The sequence below is a fragment of the Bos javanicus genome, chromosome 1, assembly GCF_032452875.1.
Source record: "Bos javanicus breed banteng chromosome 1, ARS-OSU_banteng_1.0, whole genome shotgun sequence".
NCBI classification, from domain to species: Eukaryota; Metazoa; Chordata; class Mammalia; order Artiodactyla; family Bovidae; genus Bos; species Bos javanicus.
This window is the reverse complement of record NC_083868.1, coordinates 133,011,639-133,039,308: the sequence shown is the minus strand read 5'-3', so window position 1 is coordinate 133,039,308 and position 27,670 is coordinate 133,011,639. Positions and strand designations below refer to the sequence as shown.

Sequence of the window (27,670 nt, the reverse complement as noted above, 5' to 3'; positions counted from 1 at the left end):
TATAGAAAACTATAAAACACTGGTGAAAGAAATCAAAGAGGACACCAATAGATGGAGAAATATACCATGTTCATGGATTGGAAGAATCAATATAGTGAAAATGAGTATACTACCCAAAGCAATTTATAGATTCAACGCAATCCCTATCAAGCTACCAACAGTATTCTTCACAGAGCTAGAACAAATAATTTCACAATTTGTATGGAAATACAAAAAACCTCGAATAGCCAAAGCGATCTTGAGAAAGAAGAATGGAACTGGAGGAATCAACCTACCTGACTTCAGGCTCTACTACAAAGCCACAGTTATCAAGACAGTATGGTACTGGCACAAAGACAGAAATATTGATCAATGGAATAAAATAGAAAGCCCAGAGATAAATCCACGCACATATGGACACCTTATCTTTGACAAAGGAGGCAAGAATATACAATGGATTAAAGACAATCTCTTTAACAAGTGGTGCTGGGAAATCTGGTCAACCACTTGTAAAAGAATGAAACTAGACCACTTTCTAACACCATACACAAAAATAAACTCAAAATGGATTAAAGATCTAAACGTAAGACCAGAAACTATAAAACTCCTAGAGGAGAACATAGGCAAAACACTCTCCGACATACATCACAGCAGGATCCTCTATGACCCACCTCCCAGAATATTGGAAATAAAAGCAAAAATAAACAAATGGGACCTAATTAACCTTAAAAGCTTCTGCACATCAAAGGAAACTATTAGCAAGGTGAAAAGACAGCCTTCAGAATGGGAGAAAATAATAGCAAATGAAGCAACCGACAAACAACTAATCTCAAAAATATACAAGCAACTCCTGCAGCTCAACTCCAGAAAAATAAACGACCCAATCAAAAAATGGGCCAAAGAACTAAATAGACATTTCTCCAAAGAAGACATACAGATGGCTAACAAACACATGAAAAGATGCTCAACATCACTCATTATCAGAGAAATGCAAATCAAAACCACAATGAGGTACCATTTCACACCAGTCAGAATGGCTGCGATCCAAAAGTCTACAAATAATAAATGCTGGAGAGGGTGTGGAGAAAAGGGAAACCTCTTACACTGTTGGTGGGAATGCAAACTAGTACAGCCACTATGGAGAACAGTGTGGAGATTCCTTAAAAAACTGGAAATAGAACTGCCTTATGATCCAGCAATCCCACTGCTGGGCATACACACTGAGGAAACCAGAAGGGAAAGAGACACGTGTACCCCAATGTTCATCGCAGCACTGTTTATAATAGCCAGGACATGGAAGCAACCTAGATGTCCATCAGCAGATGAATGGATAAGAAAGCTGTGGTACATATACACAATGGAGTATTACTCAGCCATTCAAAAGAATACATTTGAATCAGTTCTAATGAGGTGGATGAAACTGGAGCCTATTATACAGAGTGAAGTAAGCCAGAAGGAAAAACATAAATACAGTATACTAACGCATATATATGGAATTTAGAAAGATGGTAACAATAACCCGGTGTACGAGACAGCAAAAGAGACACTGATGTATAGAACAGTCTTATGGACTCTGTGGGAGAGGGAGAAGGTGGGAAGATTTGGGAGAATGGCATTGAAACATGTAAAATATCATGTAAGAAACGAGTTGCCAGTCCAGGTTCGATGCACGATACTGGATGTTTGGGGCTAGTGCACTGGGACGACCCAGAGGGATGGTATGGGGAGGGAGGAGGGAGGAGGGTTCAGGATGGGGAACACATGTATACCTGTGGCGGATTCATTTTGATATTTGGCAAAACTAATACAATTATGTAAAGTTTAAAAATAAAAAAATAAAAAGATATTTCATGCAAATAAAAATGAAAAGAAACTTTAGTAGCAATACTATCAGGCAAAATAGACCTGAAAGCAAAGACGTTACAGTTGACACAACAGAAATACAAAGGATCATAAAAGATTACTACAAACAATTATTTGCCAACAAAATGAACAGCCTAGAAGAAATAGGTAGTTCCCAGAAACATGCAACTTTCCAAAAGTGAATCAGGAAAAATAGAAAATCTGAACTGACAGATGACCAATAATGAAACAGAATTAGAAATTTTAAAAAGCCTCCCAACAAACAAGCCCAGGACCAGACAACAGGTAAATTCAACAAACTTAAGGAAGAGTTAATACCTATCCTTCTCAAACTATTCCAAAAAATTGAAGAGGAAGAAACTATTCTAAATTCATTCTCTGAAGCCAGCATTATGCTGATATCAAAACCAGATAAAGACACTACAAAAAAATTACAGGCCATTATAATGCAAAAATTCTAAACAACATATTAGACGGGTATCAACAGTATAGTAAAAGAACCATTCACCATTACCAAGTGTATTCCACAGATGCAAGGATGGTTCTATATACATAAATAAATCAACATGATATATTACATTAACAAAGTAAAGAAAAACCACATGATCATTTGAATGAATGCAGAAAAATGTTTGACAAAATGCAATATCCATTTTTTATAAAAACTCTCAATAAAGTGGGTATACAGGAAACATGTATCAACATAATAAGAGCTGTGTATGACAAACCAGTGGCTCAGAAAATACTTAAACAATGAAAAGCCAAATGCTTTTCCTTTAAGATCAGGAACAAGGAAAAGTGTCTACTATTGACATTTTATTCAAAATAGTATCAGAAGTCCTAGTGACAGCAGTCACACAAGAAAGAGAAATAAAAGGTATCCACATTGTAAACGAAGTAGTAAAACTGTTCCTATTTGCAGATGACATGAAATAAAGTCCCTCTTATGTGGTCAATTAATATACAACCATTCACTGGAATGGGTGAATTTAACTCAGATGACCATTATATCTACTACTGTGGGCAAGAATCCCTTAGAAGAACTGGAGTAGCCCTCATAGTCAACAGAAGACTCCGAAATGCAGTTCTTGGGTGCAGTCTCAAAAATGACAAAATGATCTGTTCGTTTCCAAGGCAAACCATTCCATATCATGGTAATCCAAGTCTGTGCCCTGACCAGTAATGCTGACAAGCTGAAGTTGAGTGGTTCTATGAAGACCTACAAGACCTTCTAGAACTAACATCCAAAAAAGATGTCCTTTTCATTACACGGGACTGGAATGCAAAAGTAGGAACTCAAGAGATACCTGGAGTAACAGGCAAATTTGGCCTTGGAGTACAAAAAGAAGCAGGGCAAAGGCTAACAGCGTTTTGCCAAGAGAATGCACTGGTCATAGCAAACACCCTCTTCCAACAAAACAAGAGGAGACTCTACACATGGACATCACCTTATGGTCAATACTAAAATCAGATTGATTATATTCTTTGCAACCAAAGATGGAGAAGCTCTATACAGTCAGCAAACACAAGACCAGGAGCTGACTGTGGCTCAGATCATGAACTCCTTATTGCCAAATTCAGACTGAAATTGAAGAAAGTAGGGAAAACCACTAGACCATTCAGGTATGACCTAAATCAAATCCCTTATGACGATACAGTGGAAGTGACAAATAGATTCAAGGGATTAAATCTGATAGAATGCCTGAAGAACCATGGATGGAGGCTCGTGACATTGTACAGGAGGCAGTGATCAAGACCATCCCCAAGAAAAAGTAATGAAAAAAGGCAAAATGGTTGTCTGGGGAGGCCTTACAAATAGCTGAGAAAAGAAGGTAAAGGCAAAGGAGAAAAGGAAAGATATACCCATTTGAATGCAGCATTTCATGAATAGCCAGGAGAGATAAGAAAGCCTTCTTCAGTGATCAATGCAAAGAAATAGAGAAAAATAATAGAATGGGAAAGACTAGAGATCTCTTCAAGAAAATTAGACCTAGGGAACATTTCACGCAAAGATCGGCACAATAAAGGACAGAAACAGTATGGACCTAACAGAAGCAGAAGCTATGAGGAAGAGGAGGCAAGAATACACAGAAGAACTGTACAAAAAAGATCTTCACGACCCAGATAATCACGACGGTATGATCACTCACCTAGAGCCAGACATCCTGGAAAGTGAAGTCAAGTGGGCCTTAGGAAGCATAACTAGGAACAAAGCTAGTGGAGGTGATGGAATTCCAGCTGAGCTATTTCAAATCCTAAAGATGATGCTGTGAAAGTGCTGCACTCAATACGCCAGCAAATCGGGAAAACTCAGCAGTGGCCACAGGACTGGAAAAGGTCAGTTGCCATCCAATCCTAAAGAAAGGCAGTGGAAAAGAATATTCAAGCACATTTTCAAGCAAAAAAACACAATGTTCAAGCACAATTGCACTCATCTCACACACTACCAAGGGAATGCTCAAAATTCTCCAATCCAGGCTTCAACAGTATGTGAACTGTGAACTTCCAGACATTCAAGCTGGATTTAGAAAAGGCAGAGGAACCAGAGATCAAACTGCCAACATCCACTGGATCATCGAAAAAGCACAAGAGTTCCAGTAAAACATCTGCTTCTGCTTTATTGATGATACCAAAGCCTTTGATTATGTGCATCACAACAGACTGTGGAAAATTCTTCAAGAAGTGCGAATACCAGACCACCTTACCTGCCTCCTGAGAAATCTGTATGCAGGTTAAGAAGCAACAGTTAGAATTGGACATGGAACAACAGACTGGTTCCAAATCAGGAAAGAAGTACATCATGGCTGTATGTTGTCACCCTGCTTATTTAACTTATATGCAGAGTACATCATGCGAAATGCTGGGCTGGATGAACCACAAGCTGGAATCAAGATTGCTGGGAGAAACATCAATAACCTCAGATATGCAGATGACACCACCCTTACAGCAGAAAGTGAAGAACTAAAGAGCCTCTTGATGAAAATGAAAGAGGAAAGTGAAAAAGTTGGCTTAAAACTCACCATTCAGAAAACTAAGATCATGCCATCTGGTCCCATCCTTTCATGGCAAATAGATGGAGAAACAATGGGACTTTGTTTTGGGGAGCTCCAAAACATTGCAGATGGTGACTGAAGCCATGAAATGAAAAGATGCTTGCTCCTTGGAAGAAAAGCTATGACTAACCCAGACAGCATATTAAAAAGCAGAGACATTACTTTGCCAACAAAGGTCCATCTAGTCAAGGCTATGGTTTTTCCAGTAGTCATGTATGGATGTGAGAGTTGGACTGTAAAGAATGCTGAGTGCTGAAGAACTGACACTTCTGTGATGTTGGAGAAGACTCTTGAGAATCCCTTGGACTGCACGGAGATCCAGCCAGTCGATCCTGAAGGAAATCAGTCCTGAATATTCATTGGAAGAACTGATGCTGAAGCTGAAACTCCAATACTTGGCCACCTGATGCGAAGAACTGACTCACTGGAAAAGACCCTGATGCTGGGAAGGATTGAAGGCAGGAGGAAAAGGGGGACAACAGAGGGTGAGATGGTTGGATGGCATCAGTGACTCGCTGTACATGAGTTTAAGCAAGCTCCAGGACTTGATGATGGACAGGGAAGCCTGGCATGCTGCAGTCTGTGGGGTTCAGAGTCGTACACAACTGAGCGACTGAACTGAACTGAATGTACACAATGGAGCCAAGAATATACAACGGGTAAAAGACCGTGTCTTCAATTAATGATACTGGGAAACTTGACAGCTTCATGCAAAAGAATGAAACTGGATCACTCTCTATGCCATATACAAAATAGAAACTCAAATAAGATTGAAGACTTGAATGTGAGATCTGAAACCATAAAAAAAAACTCCTAGAAGAAAACATTGGCTGTATACTCTTTAAAATTAGACTTAGTAGTATTTTTTTTAATCTGTCTCCTCAGGCAAGGGCAGGGAAAATAAAAATAGATAAGACTATATCAGTTTTAAAGGTTTTACACAGCAAAGGAAACCATCAACAAACATAAAGGCAATTTACTGAATAGGAAGAAATACTTGTAGATGATTTATCTGATAAAAGATTAATATCTAAAATATTTTTTAAAAAACTTACATAACTCAGTATCAAAAAATCCAACCTGATTTTAAAATGAGCAAAAAGCCTGAACAAACGCTTTTTCAAGAAAGACATAGAGATAGCCAACAGACACATAAAATGGCGTTGAGCATCACTAATCATCAGTGTAGTGCAAATAGACCACAGTGAGCTGTCCTCACACCTCTCAGAAGGACTGTTACCAAACAAACAGCGAATGACAAGTGTTGGCAAGGATGTGGAGGAAAGGGGACCCTTATGCTGGTGAGAATGTAAAGTGGTGCAACCACCATGGAACAGTCTAGACGTTCCTCAAAAATTTAAAAATAGAACTGCTATATGATCCAGTAATTTCACTTCTGGGTGTTTACCCAAAGAAAATAAAAATGTTATTTTTAAAAGATAGGTGCTCTCCAACATTCACTGCAGCATTATTCACAATACCCAACATATGGAAGTAACCTAAGTATTCATCAATAGGTAAGTGGATAAAGGTGATGTCACACACACACACACACACAATGGAATTTTACTTAGTCATAAAAAAAGAAGGAAAGCTTGACATTTGAAACAACAGGAATGGACTCTAAGGGTATTATGCTCAGTGAAATAGGTCTGACAGAGAAAGACAAATACTATATGATTTCATTTATATGTGGAATTTAAAAATCAAACAAACCAAACAGAACACCAATAGAACACAGTAGAGGTCACCAGAGGGTAAATGGGTGGTTGGGTGAAATAGACGAAGGGAATTAAGAGGTACAGACTTCCAGGTATAAAATAAATAAGCCACAGGGGTGTAATATATAGCATAGGGAATATAGTCAATAATATAGTAATAACTTTGGTAACAAATGGTTACTAGACTTATTGTGACCAATTCATAATGTATCCAAATGTCAAATCTCTATGGTGTACACCTGAAATTAATATAATATTACATGTCAACTATGCTTCAGTTTTTTAAAAGGAAGGAAAAAAGCTAGATTTGAGGGTAGTTGTCTCAGTTGCAGGTCTTAAAAGCTGGGTTCACAACATGGGATTCAAACTCTTTGCTCCTTGGGGAAAAGCTCTGATTTCCAGTTTCTCCAAATTGTGGGTCAGTGTGCTGGGGTTTACAGCAAGATTGTATCTTAGCATCTCCTATCCACTAAATATGAGTTTTTTCTCATTTTTTCCAATAATATAGTCACTCAAAGAAGTCACTCAGCTAGTTTTTAGGGTTTTTTCAGAAGAAATTGGTCCATATGTAGCTATATAGGTGTGTCCATGGGAGAAGGCAAATTCCTATTTGACCATCTTGAACCAGAACTCTGAAACCAGTCTCTTGAAGATATCTGAACTCCCTTGTTGGTTAAGCATTATATGAAATCAAGCTAAATCTCTCTCACAGAATGGATAGATAAATAAAATGTGGTGTATGTATACACACACAATGGAATCTTATTCAGCCTTCAAAAAAGGAGGAAATCCTGTCATTTGCAACATGGATTAACCTGGAGGATATTATGCTAAGTGGAATAAGCCAGGCACAGGAAGTCAAATAGTACATGATCTCTTCTATGGGAATCAAAAAAAAAAAGTCAGACTTAATAGAAGCAGAAAGTAGAATGGTGGTTACCAGGGGCAGGGGGTGTGAGGCAAAAAGGAAATGCTGACCCAATGTACAAAGTTGCAGTTATACAGGATGAATAAATCTAGAGATCGAATGTACAATATAATCACTATACATTTAATATTGTTTTAAATGCTGAAAATTCACTTAAGAGGGTAGATTTCAGGTACTCTACATCCCTACTATCCTGCAAAATAGTAATATTGTGGGGAGATGCTATGTTAAGTAGCTTTACTGTAGTCATTGTTTCACTGTCTATATCACATTATTTTGTTATATACCTTAAATACATACAATTTTTACTTTAAATATGTATTTTTTTTTTATTTTTTAAGTAAAATTAACCACAGTAAGATGGAGAAGGAAATGGCAACCCACTCCAGTATTCTTGCCTGGAGAATCCCAGGGATGGGGGAGCCTGGTGGGCTGCCGTCTATGGGGTCACACAGAATCGGACATGACTGAAGCGACTTAGCAGCAGCAGCAGTAGCAACCACAGTAAGAAAGTAAAAAGAAACACAGGATTAATTTTACTTACATCTCTTATTTAATACCATATATCTAAAATATTTTTCCAATATGTAATCAGTATAAAGCTATTGATAAGATGTGTTACTGTTTTTTTCTTACAAAGTCTTCAAAATCTGTATTTGCACTTAAAGACCTCCCAGGGATTTTCCTGGTGGTCCAGTGGCTAAGATTCTGCATTCCCAATGCAGGGGGACCGGGTTCAGTCCCTGGTCAGAGAACTAGATCCCACATGCTGCAACTAATATCCAGCACAGCCAAATAAATAAATAAAAATTAACAGAAAACAAATTTATAAAAAAAAAAAGACATCTCAAATTGGGTTATCCACATATGGCTAGTGGTCACCATATTGGACCATGCTGATTTGAATAACAAGAATTCCAGAAAGAGAGTGGATAAGGGGAAAGAGACGCAGAGAAGAAACAAAACAATTTTAAGAAAATGTCCAAGAATTTAAGAATACTAGTTTCCAAACTGAGGAGGCTCTTAGCCCAGCAAAAGTGAATTCGATCCAGACCAAGGCACTTCATCAGTTTTATTTTAAAACACCAGGAACTCAGAAACCTCTGTAGGCAACAAACAGGTTGCAGTCAAAGATCAGTGGCTTTAGACTTCTCAGCAACAGTGGATAAATCGAAGACAATGAGTCAGTGCCTGTAAAATTCTGAAGGAAAGAACCATCAAGCCATAACTGTATAAATACCAACCACATTAGGGGGTAGATAAAGGGTATTTTCAATGATCTAACATCCAAAAAATGTACCTGCTATGCTCCCTGGTTTAGGAAGATACTGAAGAATGTGTTATACCAAACAAGGAAGCAAACCAAGAATGAGGAAAATGTGAGATATAAGAAACAGGAGAAAGGTGAAGGGAATCCCTAGGGTGAAACTGTAAATCAGGCCTAGAGATCAACCAGCCCAGATTGGAGTAGGTCAGAGGGAACTGAAAATGATTTCAAGGAAATGAAATTGCTAGAATACCCAATGGGGCTGATTATGGACATAGAAAACTGGCAGAAGCCTTTGAATTAGTTGAATTAGTAGCATGTACTATATCCCAAAACTAAACAAATAAAAGAGATAAAAGGAAAATGTAAAGTTATAAACTCTGAATGTTGAGTAATTTGTCTATGCTGAGGTTAGAAAGGGCATGTGGGTAAGGTGGAATGAGTAGCAAAAGAACTGAAACCTCATCTTTCATAGTGCAAAATTAAACCACAGTCCTTAAATCAGAAATGCAAGAAAGGAACAATATAGACATCTTAACTGAAATGTAAAGATAAAAAACAAAATAAGCAAGTGTTGAAAATGCCTGGATCTGGGGAAGACAAAATTTAAAAAGATGACTGCCATTGTTTCTAATAAATTTTGTAAAACTATGTCTAAGTCCAGAGTATACCCATATATAACTTTTAAAAGAAGCAAACAGTAATAAATCTGAGTGAATAAAAGAGCTTTAACAGGCCATTGCTAATGAGTATCCTTACCTCCTAGCATTGAGTACTGGTTCCGCTGTATGGATGTGGATGGGGATGGAGTGCTCTCCATGTACGAGCTGGAATACTTCTACGAGGAGCAGTGTGAACGGATGGAAGCCATGGGCATTGAGCCCTTGCCATTCCATGATTTGTTGTGCCAGATGCTTGACCTGGTAAAGCCAGCCAGTGATGGTAAGATTGAATAAAGAGCCAAGTTGCATTGTCCATCTACATAACAGAGTGGGGGTTGTAATCCTGGATTGTTCTAAATTATTTAACTTCCCAGTCTTCCATACAGGCTTTCTAAATACAGAAATATTTAAGTTTCTCCTTTATTGTTGGCATAGAACTAACAATTAATGGCAAATTTAGAAAGCAGATTAGTGGTAGCCAGTTGGGGAGGATTGCAGAGGGGAGGGGAGTGAGCCTGTTTGACGGGTACAGAGTTTCCTTTGGGGGTGAAGGAAATGCTACGGAATGTTATAGTGGTGATGCTTGTGCAACAGTGTGAATGTGTGAAAAACCATTAGAATGGTTAAAGTGGTGAATTTTATGTGAACTTTACCTCAAAAAACATCAAATTTTTATAATCAAGTAAGCATATCCATATATCCTTTTAAACTTCAGTAAAAGTTTTTTTTTCACTTCGAAAAAAGCCTTTGAAATTTACCAGATTTGTTCTTACACAGGCAAAATAACTCTACGAGACCTGAAGAGATGCAGAATGGCTCACATCTTTTATGACACTTTCTTTAATCTGGAGAAATACTTAGACCATGAACAGAGAGATCCCTTTGCGGTCCAGAAGGTACCAGTATAGTTTTAACTTCTGTTTGAGGGATGCAATATCAGGGGTTCTATGCTTCAGATAAAAGTGGCCTCTGTCTGCAGGAATTCTGGTATTTAAAAAAGCTAACATTTAAAATATTTCATAACATACTGAAAAGAAAGAATAAAGGACTCAGAGCCCATCTCTTCCCACAGCTAATCTTCAAGTGTAGGTAATAACCTGCATCTGCCTTTCATTGAATGAACTATGTGCTTTGTGTACTTCCATATACATAGAAACTGGTTACAGAAAATTTTGAAATAATTGTCTTTCTCACTTTCAACACTACATCAATAGATACATCTCTATTACAGAGTATACACTGGGCTTGATTTAACTGTACCATTCAATTTCAGGATGGCATGGTAATGAAAACTAGATGCCCTCAAAGATAGACAACCTTCAGATAAATGTAACACTTTTTCAAGCAGTAACGATGACTGTATATGACATCAGTTTGAAGTCATTCTACAGCTGAAGAGCCGTGAAATGCCTTCCCCATACACAAAAACCTGTGGACTCTCAGAAAATCCACATCCAGGAAAAAAACAAACAAAAAGCAGAATATCACCACTTCTCCTTCTATTCCGCTGTTTAAAGAGTAAAAACTGTATTGATGGAAAAGAACTGATTGAGTACATACACTACAGGAAACTTCCTCAGTCTTTTATCTTCCACATGTTGCATAACTGTTTGACCTAAATATTAATAGTTAAGAATACAAGGACCAGCTTCTAAAAACAAATACTCTGCACCAGAACTTGGAGCATATCAAGGTACATTATCACTAGCCTAAAGTCAGTATTATATTTCATTGAGTTTAAAATGTCCCATTATTTTATATACCTTTAAGCAAGAAAAAGCAATTATAAATCTAAGATGCATAGCAATTTCAGACATGTTTAAAAGATGGGGTGAAGTTCTTCAAATGGATTACAGTAATTAACACATTATGTAGTCAGTATTAAGGTACTTACGTTCTTTTAGCATTACTAACTTTACATCCTAGGGCATTGTTAACCCAATTTCATTATGGAAAAACATCATTTTACCTAGAACATAGAATCTAAGATGCAGTCTGTATTGTAGAAGGAAAAGAAAATATATACTTTCTTCCCCCTTCGTTTTTTTATTTGTATTACAAATTTTACTTTAAATTTTCCTCTTTTTTGTGAGAGGTAGTAATTATCAACATTGTGATCTTCAAAGGATGCTATTAGTAAGTGCTCAGTAAATTCCAGGTACTGTGTTGAAGAGACACTGGGGGTTATATAGAGATGACTCAGTGTATAAAAAGAACAGGTGTATAGAGATGACAAAGACAGGAGAACAAAAGGTGGCAGCCCAGCCCACATAGTACAGTGAAGGAAATGACTAGGGGAGAAGGGCTGCTTCTAAGAAGGTAACTCAGATGGCAGGGTATCCAAGCTGGCTGTGAAGGAAGCAATAAAAATTCACTGGAGGAAGGGATGGTATATTTCAGGTTAAGTTTAAGCCGCTCAGTTGTGTCTGACTCTTTGTGACCCCATGGACTGTAGCCTCTGTCCATGGAATTCTCCAGGCAAGAATAGTGGACCGGTATATGGCTGATTCAAGTTGAGGTTTGACAGAAAACAACAAAATTCTGTAAAGCAATTATCCTTCAATTAAAAAATAAATTGAAAAAAAAAAAAAAAGAATACTGGAATAGGTTGCCATTTCTTTCTCCAGAGGATTTTCCCAACCCAGAGGTCGAACCCAGGTCGCCTGCATTGCAGGCAGATTCATTACCATGTGAGCCACCAGGGAAGCCACATTTCAGGTGGGCATATGCAAACCACAGGTCACTCCAGATCGCTGCTTTGCCAAGTGCGAGAGGAGAAGGGGCTAGAGAAAAGTCTCTGATTATAAGGCTGAAGAATCTAGACCCAAACAGTCCAGCTAATGAAGAGTACTTAATAATTTTGTGATTCAAGGTGTAGATTCAGTTTAGGAGTATGACTTTAGTACCTCTTTAATGTTTAGAGCTTCCCTGATAGCTCAGTTGGTAAAGAATTAGCCTGTAATGCAGGAAACCCCAGTTCAATTCCTGGGTTGGGAAGATCCACTGGAGAAGAGATAGGCTACCCACTCCAGTATTCTTGGACTTCCCTGGTGGCTCAGCTGGTAAAGAATCCACCTGCAATGTGGGAGACCTGGGTTCAATCTCTGGGTTGGGAGGATCCCATGGAGAAGAGAAAGGCTACCCATTCCAGTATTCTTGCCTGGAGAATTCCATGAACTGTATAGTCCATGGGGTCAAATAAAACATTTTTCACATAGGTTTTTTCAGGATGTAAAAATTTGTGATGACCTATCTCCAATTTTTGTTTTTGATTCTGTTTCCTGTGGCCATCCCCTTCCCAATCAGGATGTTGAGAATGACAGTCCTGAGCCCTCCGACTGGGACAGGTTTGCTGCTGAAGAGTATGAGACCCTTGTAGCAGAGGAGTCTGCCCAAGCACAGTTCCAGGAAGGGTGAGTAAGTTTCCCTGTGTCTTTTTTAACAGGGGTAACCACATTAGGATCACCTTTAAAAAAATCAAGATTTTTGTCATATCATAAAAATGAGTGATTTTAACCCAATTTTAGTTGAGTGAATATTCCTCCGGCAGTATTCTCTTCCCTTCACTGATTTTATGAAAAGTCTTCTCATGTGCCATTTCCTTTAAAGAAGTTGTACCTTTTACTGAAAATGGAGATCACTGTGCAGTCATACTGCTCTGTTAGGGATGTTAGTAAGCCCTATAAACACAGGAGAACTGAAGCTCTTTTAAATAATAAAGACCATTATGATCATCAAAACAAACCTTTATCAGACATGGTTTTGTGCATTCAACTCTGAAGAAGAAGTTAACTTCTACTAAGGGACCATGGTAAGAAATTAAATTATCCAAGACTTTTACTACTTAGAACATTTAGTAACTGTACTTTGTTGGCTGTTTTCACCTTCTAGTGATTTCTTTAGCAGTTCCTTTATAGTCACTGTTTCTGTAAGGCTCTCAATCAATCCTCATTTATTAATGTAATACTTTTTTGAATAGGCAGTATACTCACTTAATATTCAAATTAAAGAATAGTAAGTTTCCTGCTACTCAGTTCTCCCCAGAAACAACCACTGTTATCACTTCATGTGCCTTTCCAAGGATGCTCCATCCTGTTCCCTCCCATTCTCACACTCTCTCGTTATACATATGTGTATAAAAGCAAATACACATATACATTTTTTTCTTTTTTTCTCTTACACATATGGTAGCATACTATTTGGTTCTCCACTTTTTCCACACTTTTTATACAGTTTCTGTTACATAAGATAAGTTCTGGAAACCTGCTGTACAACACAGTATCTATAGTTAAAATATGGTATTGTGTGGTTTAAAATATATTAAGAAGATAGATCTTATGTTAAGTGTTCCTACAAAAGAAAAAAAAAAAGAACACAAGGAAATGTCTGGAAGTAATGGATATATTTAGTGCCTTGGCTGTAGTGATGATATGACAGATATATGCATATTCCAAAATCATCAAGATATATTCACTAAGTGTGTCCAGTTTTTTGTATCAAACTTCAATAAATCTAAAAACAGTAACAACAAAGCTTGGGAGAACAGCATGGTGAACTAAATACTTGTATTTTATGATCATTGAGGTATAAATGAGGCAGCATAAATATCTGGGGATCCCTGAGTGTATGAAAAAATTAGTAAAAGAAGAACTGAAGATTGGAAGAAAAACAAATCAATAAATTGGAGATTATTCCATAAATATATTCAGTGAATGTGCTAAGTTTTTTATAACTGCATAATATTCCACTGTATAGTTACACCATTATCTTATATTCCTCTATTCACAGACATTATAGTGAAAATAGTGAAATATTAAGAGATATAAGGTTACAGTGAATAATCTTTTATATATGTCATTTTATACATCTGTGGGATAAATTTCTAGGGTGTAGCTAACAGATAGGGCTTCCCAGGTGGCACAGTGATAAAGAATCTTCCTGCCAGTACAGGAGACACAAGAGATGCGGGTTAGATTCCTGGGTTGGGAAGATCTCCTGGAGTAGGAAATGGCAACCTGCTCCAGTGTTCTTGCCTGGAAACTTACATGAACAGTGGAGCCTGGCAGGCTACAATCCATGGGGTCGCAAAGAGTGTGACACAACTGAGCACACACAAACACACACACACACACACACAGCAAACAGATAGCAAACTTACAAGTACATAGGAGGATTTTGGAGAAGCCAATATGAAATGACACAGATACCCAGAATTAGCAATGGTGGGGAGCCATATCACCCGTAGGCCTAAAAGGACCAGGAGATGACAACATCATCAAAACCCAAAGGAGCAGCTCTATTCACAGGCATGACTTAATTCTTTGTCAGTGAGCTTCATTAGTTAGGAACTGGGGTAAGTACTGATCTTATGAAGCAATTATCACTTCTCTCAAGAACATGTGCAGATGTTTATAATAGTGAAACCTAAAGACAATCTAGGTAATAAGATTAATAAAATTATCATACATATACACAGTTCAATCCCATTTAACCATTAAAAATTCATTTTGTGGGTGTATAATTATTGACCATCAAGAAAAAAACAGGAATATGAAAAAAGGCCTTAAAAGATCTAGTGAAACAGAAAAGAACAAAATAAAGTTATCAGAAAGAAAATTAGGTATATGTAAGGAAAACAAAAGGGATCTAACTTATACATACTAGACAATAGAACAAATGAAGTAGAAAAAAAATTCAAAGATAATAAAAAGTTTTTTTGAAATAAAAGAAGACCTGAGTCTGAAAGGTCAGAAGTCACACCGTATGTTAATGATTGGCCCCACAAATGTGTGGTGAAGTTAACAGAATTCAAAGATTATTTGGGGGACTTTTTCAGCTTTTTAAAAATGTATGTCACCAGGTAAGAGGGGAAAAAATATCAACTTTGCCTCACAGACTGCCACAGGAAAAATGAATACCGGAAAAGATCATGAAGCAATATTTATCTCTCCCTCAGAGAAAGAAATTCTATACCCTAAAGTTTTATACTAACCCAAGATGACATTCAAGCATGAGAACACAAATGGGAATTTTCTAAAAACTGAAAGGAATAAAGCACCCATGAGCTCTTGTTTAAAAAGGGCATAATCATAAAACAGAGATGAGCCAAAATAAGGATCCCAGAAATGGAGCGACCATGGTGGAAAAGAAATAACAATGAGTGTTCAGTCCATTTAAACATAAAGGATAGGGTCAGAACATAGCATTCTGGAAAAAATAATATAACTCAAAGTGGGATGTAGAGTGGAGGAAGAAACGTGTGTAAGTTTCGTTAGCAGGTCCTCAATGGCTCCCCTGTAAAGCTAGTAAGTCAAGTTGAGGTTTAAGACTATTAATTAAAGTAAACACTTGAAAAACCAAAGCCAATCTCTAAATATTCTAATTCAATCAGAAAACATGTGTGCACAAAAAAGAAAAACACACACCATGCAGCATAAAGATGACAGAACTAAAATAAATACTTTTTGATCAGTGAATGTAAGTGAAACAAACTCACTTATAAAAATATTATAGAATGGTAACAAAAGCTGAATTTAAAAAGACTAAACAATGACCTCCCTGGTGGTCCAGTGGTTAACACTCCACAATCCCAGTGCCAGGGGCCTGGGTTCAATTCCTGGTCTGGGAACTAGATCCTGCATGCTGCAACTAAGACCCACTGTGCCACAACTGAAAATAAAAAAGATCCTGCAACTACAGATCCCACGTGCTGCAACTAAGACCCATAGCAGCCAAATAGACTTAAAAAAAAAAAAAACAACCACGCCCAAAAAGCTGTCCTGATAACATCAAATTTTTGGAGCAGAAACTCCAAAAGGAAAGAAAAGGAGAACTTGAAACCTGTTGGTTGCATCCATAGGAAATTATTCCCTGAAAATATTTTTGTGGTGTATTGTCCAGAGACTATTTACAAAATATATATTAGGCCACAAACAAAACTTCAGTAGACTTCCCAAAAGTATTACAATAATATAGAGTAGCTTCTCATTTCAAGGTGGTAAACAAAGCATCCTGTAGTTTTCAGTCTCTCATGCCATATAAAAATAAGAAATACAGAGTATCACCTGAAGTAAGAAGTGAAGCTTTCAGTGGACTAACAGGACAGCAGATGGAATCAGATTGAAGAGGGAGCCAGAGCTTAGGTTCTCTGCCAGAAGATGAGAAAGATAATTGCCACAGATAAGGGAGCAGTACTTAAAGATGATCCATACCTTAATATGACTGAAAACAAGAGCAAAAGGGAGGTTCAATCCAGGTAGGTTGAACCCTATACATCCCATCCTACTCTTAAAGGAAAGACAAAAGCAGTAAAAATGGAATCTTGGAGCAGCATGGCCCCATTCAGTTCAGCCACTCAGTCGTGTCCAACCCTTTTCAACCCCAGGGACTGCAGCATGCAAGGCTTCCCTGTCCATCACCAACTCCCAGAGCTTGCTCAAACTCATGTCCATTGAGTTGGTGATGCCATCCAACCATCTCATCCTCTATTGTCCCCTTCTCCTCCTGCCTTCAATCTTTCCCAGCATCAGGGTCTTTTCCAGTGAGTCTTCTCATCAGGTGGCCAAAGTATTGGAGTTTCAGCTTTAGCATCATTCCTTCCAAAGAAATCCCAGGGCTGATCTCCTTCAGAATGGACTGGTTGGATCTCCTTGCAGTCCAAGAGACTCTCAAGAGTCTTCTCCAACACCACAGTTCAAAAGCATCAATTCTTTGGTGCTCAGCTTTCTTTATGGTCCAACTCTCACATCCATACATGACCACTGGAAAAATCATAGCTTTGACTGTACACACCTTTGTTGGCAAAGTAATGTCTCTGCTTTTCAATATGCTGTCTAGGTTGGTTATAGCTTTTCTTCCAAGAAGCAAGCGTCTTTTAATTTCATGGCTGCAGTCACCATCTGCAGTAATTTTGGAGCCCAAGAAAATAAAGTCTGTCACTGTCTCCATTGTTTCCCCATCCATCTATTTGCCATGAAGTGATGGGACCGGATGCCATGATCTTCATTTTTTGAATGTTGAGTTTTAAGCCAATTTTTTCACTCTCCTCTTTTACTTTCATCAAGAGACTCTTTAGTTCCTCTTGGCTTTCTGCCATAAGAGTGGTGTCATCTGCATATCTGAGGTTATTGATATTTCTCCTGGACACATCTGAAAAGCACATCAAGGCTGTATATTGTCACCCTGTTTATTTAACTTATATGCAGAGTAAATCATGCAAAATCCCAGGCTGAAGCACAAGCTGGAATCAAGATTGCCAGAAGTATCAATAACCTCAGACATGCATGGACCATCCATCCCCCTGTTCTCATTTAAAGTGCCAGCAGGTCCACACTGCTGTCTCCTGAGCAGCCAGTGCAGGGCCAACAGTACACGGTAAAGGAGACAAATATCAACCAACAAAATACTCAGCAAATGAAAGAACTTTTAACCCTGGACTCATTACAGCAATCAGAACTAGACATCAAGATGGGTATATTTACTATTTGCTTTTATTGGCTCTACTGTGTGGCATGCAGGATCTTAGTTCTCCAGCCAGGGATCAAACTCATGCCCCCTGCAGTGGAAGCTCAGAGTCTCAACTACTAGACCACCAGAGAAGTCTGTCTATTTTTAGACAGATAAAATTTTAAATGAAAGAAAACACAATCATTGGGTGATGTGATAACAGAATGGACACATCTGAAAAAATTTTTATCTATAATATTGATTGTAATACAGGAGTAAGAAATTCCTGTAGAAACCAGTAGAAATAATAGCCAGATAATTCCCAGAATTTTAGCTATTAAAACAAATACAAATATAAACAGAAACAGAAGTCAGCTAATTTTTTCTGGCCAGGTAATAAATATTTTAGGCTTTGCAATCTCTGTCACAATTACTTGGCTCTGCCACTGTGTTGGGAAAGTAGCCCTAATATGTAAGCAAATGAATGTGGCTGTGTTCCAATAAAATTTTTAACAGACACTAAGATACTAAGTTCAGATCATTTTAACGTCATGAAGTATTCTTTGATTTTTTTTTTTTTTTTTGAAATTTAAAAAGGTAAAACAGTTCATGGGCTATTATACCAAAACAGGTGGTGAGACAGATTTGGACCACAGATTGCAGTTTCCCAATTCCTGTACTAGAGTGAAATCTCAGTACATAAAAAGATAGAACTGGAAAGCTACTAGAGAGAAAAAAAAAATGCCCATAATATAAACACAAAAAGAAACAGCATTTATTTAAAAACAACTTTGAACCTTGAATTCTGTTCCTATTTAAATGCAAAGGATAGATGAAGACATTTTTAGACATCAAGAGATGCAAAAATGTTTACCACCCACAGACAAACTTTGAAAGAAATATTAAAGGGTTTTCTTCAGCAACAAGGTAAATATATCCTAGAGGAATAGTGGGATATAAGCAACAACAAAATTAGCAAAATTTATCCTTAGAATTCGGAGAAGGCAATGGCATCCCACTCCAGTACTCTTGCTTGGAAAATCCCATGGACGGAGGAACCTGTTAGGCTGCAATCCATTGGGTCGCTAAGAGTCGGACACGACTGAGCGACTTCACTTTCACTTTTCACTTTCATGCATTGGAGAAGGAAATGACAACCCACTCCAGTGTTCTTGCCTGGAGAACCCCAGGGACGGGGGAGCCTGGTGAGCTGCCGTCTATGGGGTCGCACAGAGTCGGACACGACTAAAGTGACTTAGCATAGCATAGCATCCTTAGAATTTTTATAGATACCATTAACAGATAGTAAAAGGTCAGGGTGAATCTTTATTAAAGTGGAGAATACAGACACTGATAAATTTATATTTTTATAATGATAACTATAGAGTTAAAATGTCTTAAATTTTTTAAGGAAAATCACTAAAAGTAAATATTAAATGGAAAACTTTCTAATCATTTTCAGAAAAAGACAGTAGACTGTTTAACTGGAAAATCTGTATATAGAAAACTCAGTCTACTAAAAGACAAGTGTGTTTAACCAGTATTCTTTTGGTAAGAAGTGACTTTAACTCACATTGGCATAAAGGGAAAGCAAAGCCTTAGCAAAAAAGAAATTGTGGGCTTAAAGAACTGAAAAGTCCGGAGCTAGTACTGACTTCAGAGACTTAGATTGTCTCTCTTTAATCTCTTAGGTAATGCTTTTCTTTCATTCTTTCACTCTTCAGCAAATTTTTAGTATGTGGTGGCAAAATGATAGCTTTACATTCAAATAAAAGAGCAAGTCCCTTTCCCACCAGATTCTACAAAAGCCCAGGACTTGTTTGGCTGTAATTGGCTTATTTTGGGTCTAGTCCCTGAACCAGCTCTAGAAGGAGTCAGACCTAGAAATTAGCTTGGACAGAAGTTCAAGTTCATCCAAACCACATGTTTTCTCAAGGAAAATTTGGGAAATTTGAACATGACGGTCAAAAAAGGGGAAACGCATGCTGGTAAAGGAATAGCAGATGTTCATTACAGTATAAAGGAGACAAAAAGACAAAGACAGTACAAAATAAATAGACAAAATAAGTCCAGATATAGTATGAATCACAAAACTCAGAAGGGATTAAAAATCCAACTGTACACTATTCTTTAGATTCATACCTAAAGCAGAGGCAACAGTCAAATAAACAGTAAATAAGAGGAAATCAGGTACAGTAATGTTTATGAGACAAGTAGAATTGAAAGCTTTAAAAGAAACATCAGTATTTCAGCAGTTGGCCGTGAAAACAAGTCACCAACTTTAAGCAATACAAAAAGCAAATCTGATAGAAATACAAAAGAAAACTTGACAATCCCATAGTCATATAAAACCCAACAAATCAAATAGGACAAAAAATTCATAATATAGAATTAGTAAACATTCATAGGGGTACTCAAAAATAGATTTGATACCCGACAAATATGGAGCCATCACAATACAGTGCCTACTTATTAAGGCATGAAGAATATCACATTTTTAAAAACTACTAACATATAGGCCATATTTGTTACTTATGAAATTAACAACAACAACAAAAACACACATATCTGGAAAGTTAAAAAAAACATTTTGAAAAATTAAATATATCTTAAAATAACTGTTAAGCTACAGAGAAGATCAAAAAACCAATTACAGGGGTTTTTTTTAGAACCAGGCAATAAAAGCATTATATTTATTAAGATATGTAGGATATAAACACGGGAAAAGTTGTAATCTGTAGAAAGAAATAAATTAGGCTGTCATCTCAATATGCATGAAAAAGGATGACAAAATAGACCCAAATAAAGTACATGAAAAGAAGTTAAACAACTGTATTTCAAACAAAAAATAAATCTATTAATTTATACATACACAACCAGAAAGCATACTGTGCCAAGCACTATTCTAAATATTTTAATTCATTTTAATCACAAAACTCGTATCTTGTAGATGCTTTATCCCTGTTTTACAGATATTAAAACTGAAATACAGATTAACTTGTCAAATCTACCAACATGTATAAAAGAATACATCAAAAGAATACATCATAAGTAAGTTGATTTTATCCCAAAAGTGCAAGTGGTTCAACTTTACAAAATCTGTCATTAACAGATTAAAGGAGAAAGAAAAGAAAAGAAAATATAGACTGATTCTTTGAAGGCATGTGATAAAATATATTTTCTAATTTGGAGAAAATGAAACTAAGCAAACTTAAAAAGAACACCTCCTTAATGGGTAAAGGGTATTAATCCCATACCCCAGAAATAACTAGCTAAAAATATAATAGGGAGAAAATCCTATTTGTGATAGCAACAAAAAAAGTTACTTGAAAATATATATGACAAAAATATAAAATTTCACTAAAAATTACAAAGATCATTCTCCATGTTAAAATTGTATATAATCCCCCCAAATATGTTATAGAACTTGATCAACTAATTCTGAAACTCATATTGAACAATAAATACAAAAGAACTAAAGTGAGTTCTGAAAAGAATCAAAGGTATGGTAGGGCACAGGGGATGCATAATCCAAAGCTATAGTAATTAAACTCCGTATAGGATCCATGCCAAAACTGAAGACTTATGCAAACCAATGTAGTATATGACACTGTGTCAAGAAGTCTAGTCAGTAAAATGTTGACTCTCTGCAGACTGAAAAAAGTACATATTAAGCTAATACCTGCATGTAAATAAATACTTTAAATGCAAAAAAATGATGGGAGAAATTTATAAGGGAATTATAGATTTGAGTATATTTTAAAAGTGACAAATTCTATATCACAATCAAAAGGCATAGGGTTGAATCATCAATAATGTTCTTTCATTATTGGAATCTTCAAGATCAATAGTTAAGAACATGACTATTAACCAATTCTAAAACATCAAAAGATAGAAATTTCACCAGGAAATAACAATGAAAATTCCCACTTCACCAGAAGGTAAAATGTAGTAGCCAGATATAACTATTTTAAATGCTATTTTTACCTAACAACAGCCTCAAAATACATAAAACAAAAATTGTCAAACAATTTAACAATTAATAGTTTAAGATTTCAACACTTCTCTTACAGTAGTTGATGCTAGTAGAGACAATCACTAAAGACACAGAAGACTTGAACAACACAGTGTATTTGATCTAACCAGCATATGTACTCTACAAAACAGTAGCAAAATATACATTTTTCTCAAATGCACATGGAACTTCTTCAGGAAAGACCATATGTTAGGTGAAAAAAAAAGATTCAATAAATTCAAATAAAGTATGTTGTCTGATCATAATAGGATAAAATTACAGATTAATAACAGAAGGAAATCTAGGAACCCCAAAATGTTTAGAGATTAAATAACACATTTCTAAAGACACATGGGTCAAAGGAGATACTGCAGGGAAATTTGATGTTTTCCTGAAACAAATGAAAATAAAAGATGATATGAAAATCCATGTGTGGGGTGCAATTAAAGCAGCGCTTAAAGGAATATTTATGACTCAGAAAGTTCTAACATCAGTAAGATAAGCTTCCATCTTAAGCTAACAAGTAAGAACCAATCAGACCCAAAATAAGTAGGAAGAAGGATATAATAAAGATCAGAGTAGAAATCCATGAAATAGAAAATAGGAAAATACTATGAAAGAATTTATGAAATCAAAAGTTGGTTCTTTAAAAATATTTTAAAATAGAAAGCTTTAGATAAAGAGAGAAAGGAATAAATTAAAATCAGGATAAAGGAGGATACATCACTATAGATATACTTATAAAGGAGTATTATGAACAGCTTAATCTCAGTAAGTTTCACATCTTAGATGACATGGGACAAAATCATCTAAAAACTCAAATTACCAAAATCAACTCAAATAAATTTAATTATATCTATTAAAAAAAGAAAACAGCTCAAGAAGAAATGGAAAATCAGGATAGGCCATATCAAGACACTAAATAAGTTATTAAGTTCTCCCCAAAAGAAAAGTCTAGGTCCAAATGGTTCATACATTTAAAGGAAAAAAATAATACCAATCTTTCATTAATATTTTCAGAAAATAATAGGAGGGGACACTTCAAAACTAATTTTAGAAAGCTGGTATTACCGTGATACCAAAGCCAGACAAAGATACCAATATCCCTTATGAAATCAATATAAAACTTTTTACAAAATATTAAAAGTATCAAATCCAGCAACATATAAAAAAGATTATACACTATAAGTAGGTTTACCCCAGGAATGGAAGGCCATCTTAACATCTGAAAATCTACTAATATAATAAACCATATTAATACAACACAGGACAAAAAGCACATGATCATTTCCATAGACACAAAAAAAGCCATTTGACAAAATCCAACATCCATTCAAAATATCTCTTACCCAAGTAAGGATAGAAAGGAACTTTCTTAACCTGATAGAAGACATCTATAATTACATTATTTACATTATACTTATGGCGAAAAACTGAATGCCTTCCCATTAAGATCCAGAGCAAGGAAAATAGGCTTCTGTTCCTCCCCATTTCTAATCAACATTGTAATGAGGGTCCTATCCTGTGCATTAAGACAAGGAAAAAAAAAAACATTAAAAGTATTCAGACTGCAAAGAAAGAAGTAATCTATCCCTAGGTTATATATACTTTAAGTAGAAAATATGAAGAAATCTGCATAAAAGCTACCAGAACTAATAAATTCATTAGCAAGGTCTCAGCTTCCCTGGTGGCTCAGATGGTAAAGAATTTGCCTGAAATGTGGGAGACATGGGTTCGATCCCTGGGTCGGGAAGATCCCCTGGAGAAGGGAATGGCAACTAATCCCAGTATTCTTGCCTGGAGAATTCCAAGGACAGAGGAGCCTGGTGGGCTACAGTCCATGAGGTCACAAAGAGTCGGACATGGCTGAGCAACTAACACTTTCATTTTTCTTCAGAATACAAAATCAGAATATAAAAGTCAGTTGTATTTCCATGTACTAGTAATGAACAATCAAATAGAGAAATACAAATAAAAATAATTATTCACAACAGCATCAAAAAGAAAAATACTTAGGAATAAATATAACAAAAGAACACACTTTTATATATGTATAATAAATGTAACAAAAGAACACACAAATATAACAAAAGAACATACTTGCACACTGAAAACTGCAAAATAGTGTTGAGAAAAATTAAGGAAGATTCAAATAATAATAGAAAGCTCAGTATTTTTAAAATGTCAGTTCTCCCCAAATTGATCTAAAGATTTAACCCACTCCCTATCAAAATCCCTACAGGCTTTCGTTAAAACTGGCAAACTGATCCTAAAATTTATATGGAAATGCAAAATACCTAGAATAGCCAAACACTTTTTTTTTTTAGCTTTATTTTTTTTTCTTTTTTTTTAATTTTATTTTTAAACTTTACATAATTGTATTAGTTTTGCCAAATATCAAAATGAATCCGCCACAGGTATACATGTGTTCCCCATCCTGAACCCTCCTCCCTCCTCCCTCCCCATACCATCCCTCTGGGTCGTCCCAGTGCACTAGCAAACACTTTTTTAAAAGAACGAAGTTGAAGAACTTAGGCTACCTGATTTCAAAACTTATTAGAAAGCAAACAACCATCAAGGCACTGTAGAATTGATAAGTATGTGTGTGTTAGTCACTCAGTCACGTTCAATTCTTTGTGACCTCCACGGACTGTAGCCCACCAGGCTCCTCTGTGGAATTCTCCAGGCAAGAATACTGGAGTCTATAGCCATGCCCTTCTCCAGGGGATCTTCCCAACCCAGGGATCAAACCTGGATCTCCTCCTGCATTGCAGGCAGTTTCTTTACCATCTAAGCCATGAGGGAAGTCCCAGAATTGGTAAGTATGCACAACCAATGAAACACTCTAGAAATAGATGCTCATACATACAACCAATTAATTTTCAACCAAAGGAGAAAGGGTAGTCTTTTCAGAAATGAACCTGAAATAATTGGACGTCCTTCTGCAAAAAAAAAAAAAAGAAAGAAAACCTCAATCCATATCTCACACCATATACTTTTGTATACTTATTTTTATAAGTATCTCAAATTCCCTGGTTGTCTACTGAGATCCTTCGAGCTGCACAGTGCAGCCAAAATAATAATAATAATCTCAATAAATATAAGAGTTGAAATCCTAAAGTTTTTAGAATAAAACACAGGAGAAAATCTTTGTGACCCTGAGTTATGCAAGAGCAATAAAATATTGATACATTGGACTTCTTTCAAAATTAAAAAGTATTGCTCTTTAAAGACACCACTAAGAAAATGAAAAAGACACATTGGGGGGAAGTATTTCCAAAACATCCTGTTAAGGACTCCATCCAGAATATATAAAGAACTTAACAACTCACTAATAAAAAAGGCAACCTAATTTTTTAAATGGACAAAAATTTGGTTAAACAATAACTACATTAGAGGTTCCAACAGCAAATAGATACATGAAAAGATGCTCTATATCACTAGTCATTAGGAAAATGTAAATTAAAACCACAATGAGATACATACACAGCCACTAGAACAACTAAAACCACCAGTTGGCAATGCTGTGAAGAAGCTGGAACCCTCATATATTGGATTGATGTGTATGTAAAATTATGTAGCCTCTTTGGAAATGTTTGGCAGTTTCTTAAAAAGTTGAACAAACATTTGTCATATGAATCAGCAATTCCACTCCTAGGAATCTACCCAAGAAAAATGTTCACCCAAAGACTTGTACATGAATGTTTATAGCCGAACTATTCATAGTAGCCCCAAAGTGAAAATAGTCCAGATATCCACTAAACTGGTAGATTAATAACCAAAATACAGTATATCCATATAATGGAATGCTCTTCAGCAATAGAATGAACTATTGACTAACACAACATGGATGAATTGTAAGTGAAGTGGAAGAAGCTAGACAAAAATATATTCCAATCTTGTATGATTCCATTTATGGAAAATTCTAGAAAATGCATTCTAATCTATAATGACAGCAATCAGTGGTTACCTTGGTAAGGCAAAAGTAATTACAAAGGGGCAGGAGGAAACTTTCATGGGAGGGAGGGATATTTTCATGATCTCGATATGATGTTTTATAGATGTAAACAAAAGTCAGAACTTACTAATCGTACACTTTAAATATAAGCAATTTATTCTGTCAGTTATACCTCAATAAACAAAAGAACTATTAATACATGCAGCAACACAGATGAATCCAAAAAAATATCATTTTACATGAAAGAAGCCAGACACCAAAGACTACGTAATTCCATTATATGAAATTTCTAGAAAAGGCAAAATTATAGAGCCATGAAACAGATCAGTGGCTGCCTAGGTTCCAGGAAAAAGTAGAAAATGAATACAAACAAGCACAGGGAGAGGAGGGGCAGATGGAGAGATGAAAGTGTTCTAAATTTAAATTGTGGTAATGATTGCACAATTGTAAAAATTTACTGTGTGTCCTCAGTCACTTCAGTCATGTCCAACTTTTTGCGACCCCATGGACTGTAGCCTGCCAGGCTTCTCTGTCTGTGGGATTCTCCAGGCAAGAACACTGCAGTGAGTTCCACTTAAGATGAGTGAATTCTGTGATATGTAAACTAAACTGAAAATTTTTGTAAAAAGCAAGCACCGAAAAAAGTTGAGATTAACTGGCAGGAATTTTTTAAAAGACAATATTAATTCAATAAATGTTTGCATTCCTTCTATACACTAAGCATTATTGGATATTGATGAACGCAGGATCCCTGCCTTAGCAGGAGAAACAGACAGATGCAATTAAAGTGTCTCTACTGCTCTCTCACAGAAGCAACACACTGTAGTTAACAGATATTGCTGGTAGAAACAAAGTGGCCCAACCTCCCTGGAAATTAATTTGACAATATGCTGCAGAAGCCTGAATTCATACCCTTTAACTCCCAATCCTGGGCATCTACTGTAAATAATCAGAAGTTTAGATAGAACTCTTCTAACTAAATTGTAAAATTAAAAAATTCAAAACAACACAAATGTACAATAATAGAATAGTTAAGTAAGTCATGGTATTAATATCTGTGTCATATTATGCAGACATCTAAACTACGTGTTGCACAAAAACATAACACGGAAAAATCAAGTTTACAAAATTATGATATAATCCCAGTATTACAAATGTATATCTATATATACATGAGCTAAATAGTAAGACTCCAAAATATTAAGTGATTAACTCTGAGCTGTAGAATTGCAAGTAATTTGGCTTTTTATTCTGTTCTGTAATTTATAATGTTTGTATAATGAACATGTACTATTTTAATAAATAGGAAAAGTTATTTTTCTCCTTTATCTGCTTACATAGGTAATATGTATTAACTACAGAAGAGTAGAAATAAAGATAAAAATCTTCACCTAAAATCGACCACCCAGAGAGAGATAGCCTGACATCATTTAGGAGTATGCTTCTAGATACTTCTTTGCAAATATTAATAGATAAGTAATTTGTTTTACAAAAATGGAATTTGATATAACATACTGTTTTGTAACCTGCTTTAGAGGAAGGAGAAAAGAGATAGCAGATCTAAACACTTAGAAGTTTATTAGTCTAAAGAGACAAGAAAATGATGGCAGCTAAAGAGAATTATTATGTGTCAAGTAAAAAAAATTTTTGAGCTGTGGTAGCGCTCAAAGAAGGTCCCAGTGTGTGTGTGGAGGGGAGACAGAGGAGAAAAAGGGATGCAGACAGAAATACAGGTGAGGAGGGGTCACGAGAGGAGATGCAGAGACCAGCTGTAGTGAA

The 27,670-nt window shown here is 36.1% G+C and overlaps 1 protein-coding gene across 4 annotated transcripts in view; it reads left to right on the top strand.

Moving 5' to 3' along the window:
* PPP2R3A (protein phosphatase 2 regulatory subunit B''alpha) overlaps positions 1-27,670 on the top strand; it is a 233,025-nt gene that overhangs the window by 193,512 nt on the left and 11,843 nt on the right. For all 4 annotated transcript variants that reach the window (XM_061420903.1, XM_061420895.1, XM_061420921.1 and 1 more), the window contains 3 exons: positions 9,578-9,753; positions 10,251-10,369; positions 12,780-12,886. In XM_061420903.1, coding sequence (XP_061276887.1) covers positions 9,578-9,753; positions 10,251-10,369; positions 12,780-12,886 — 402 coding nt within the window. The remainder of the gene's footprint in view (positions 1-9,577; positions 9,754-10,250; positions 10,370-12,779; positions 12,887-27,670) is intronic.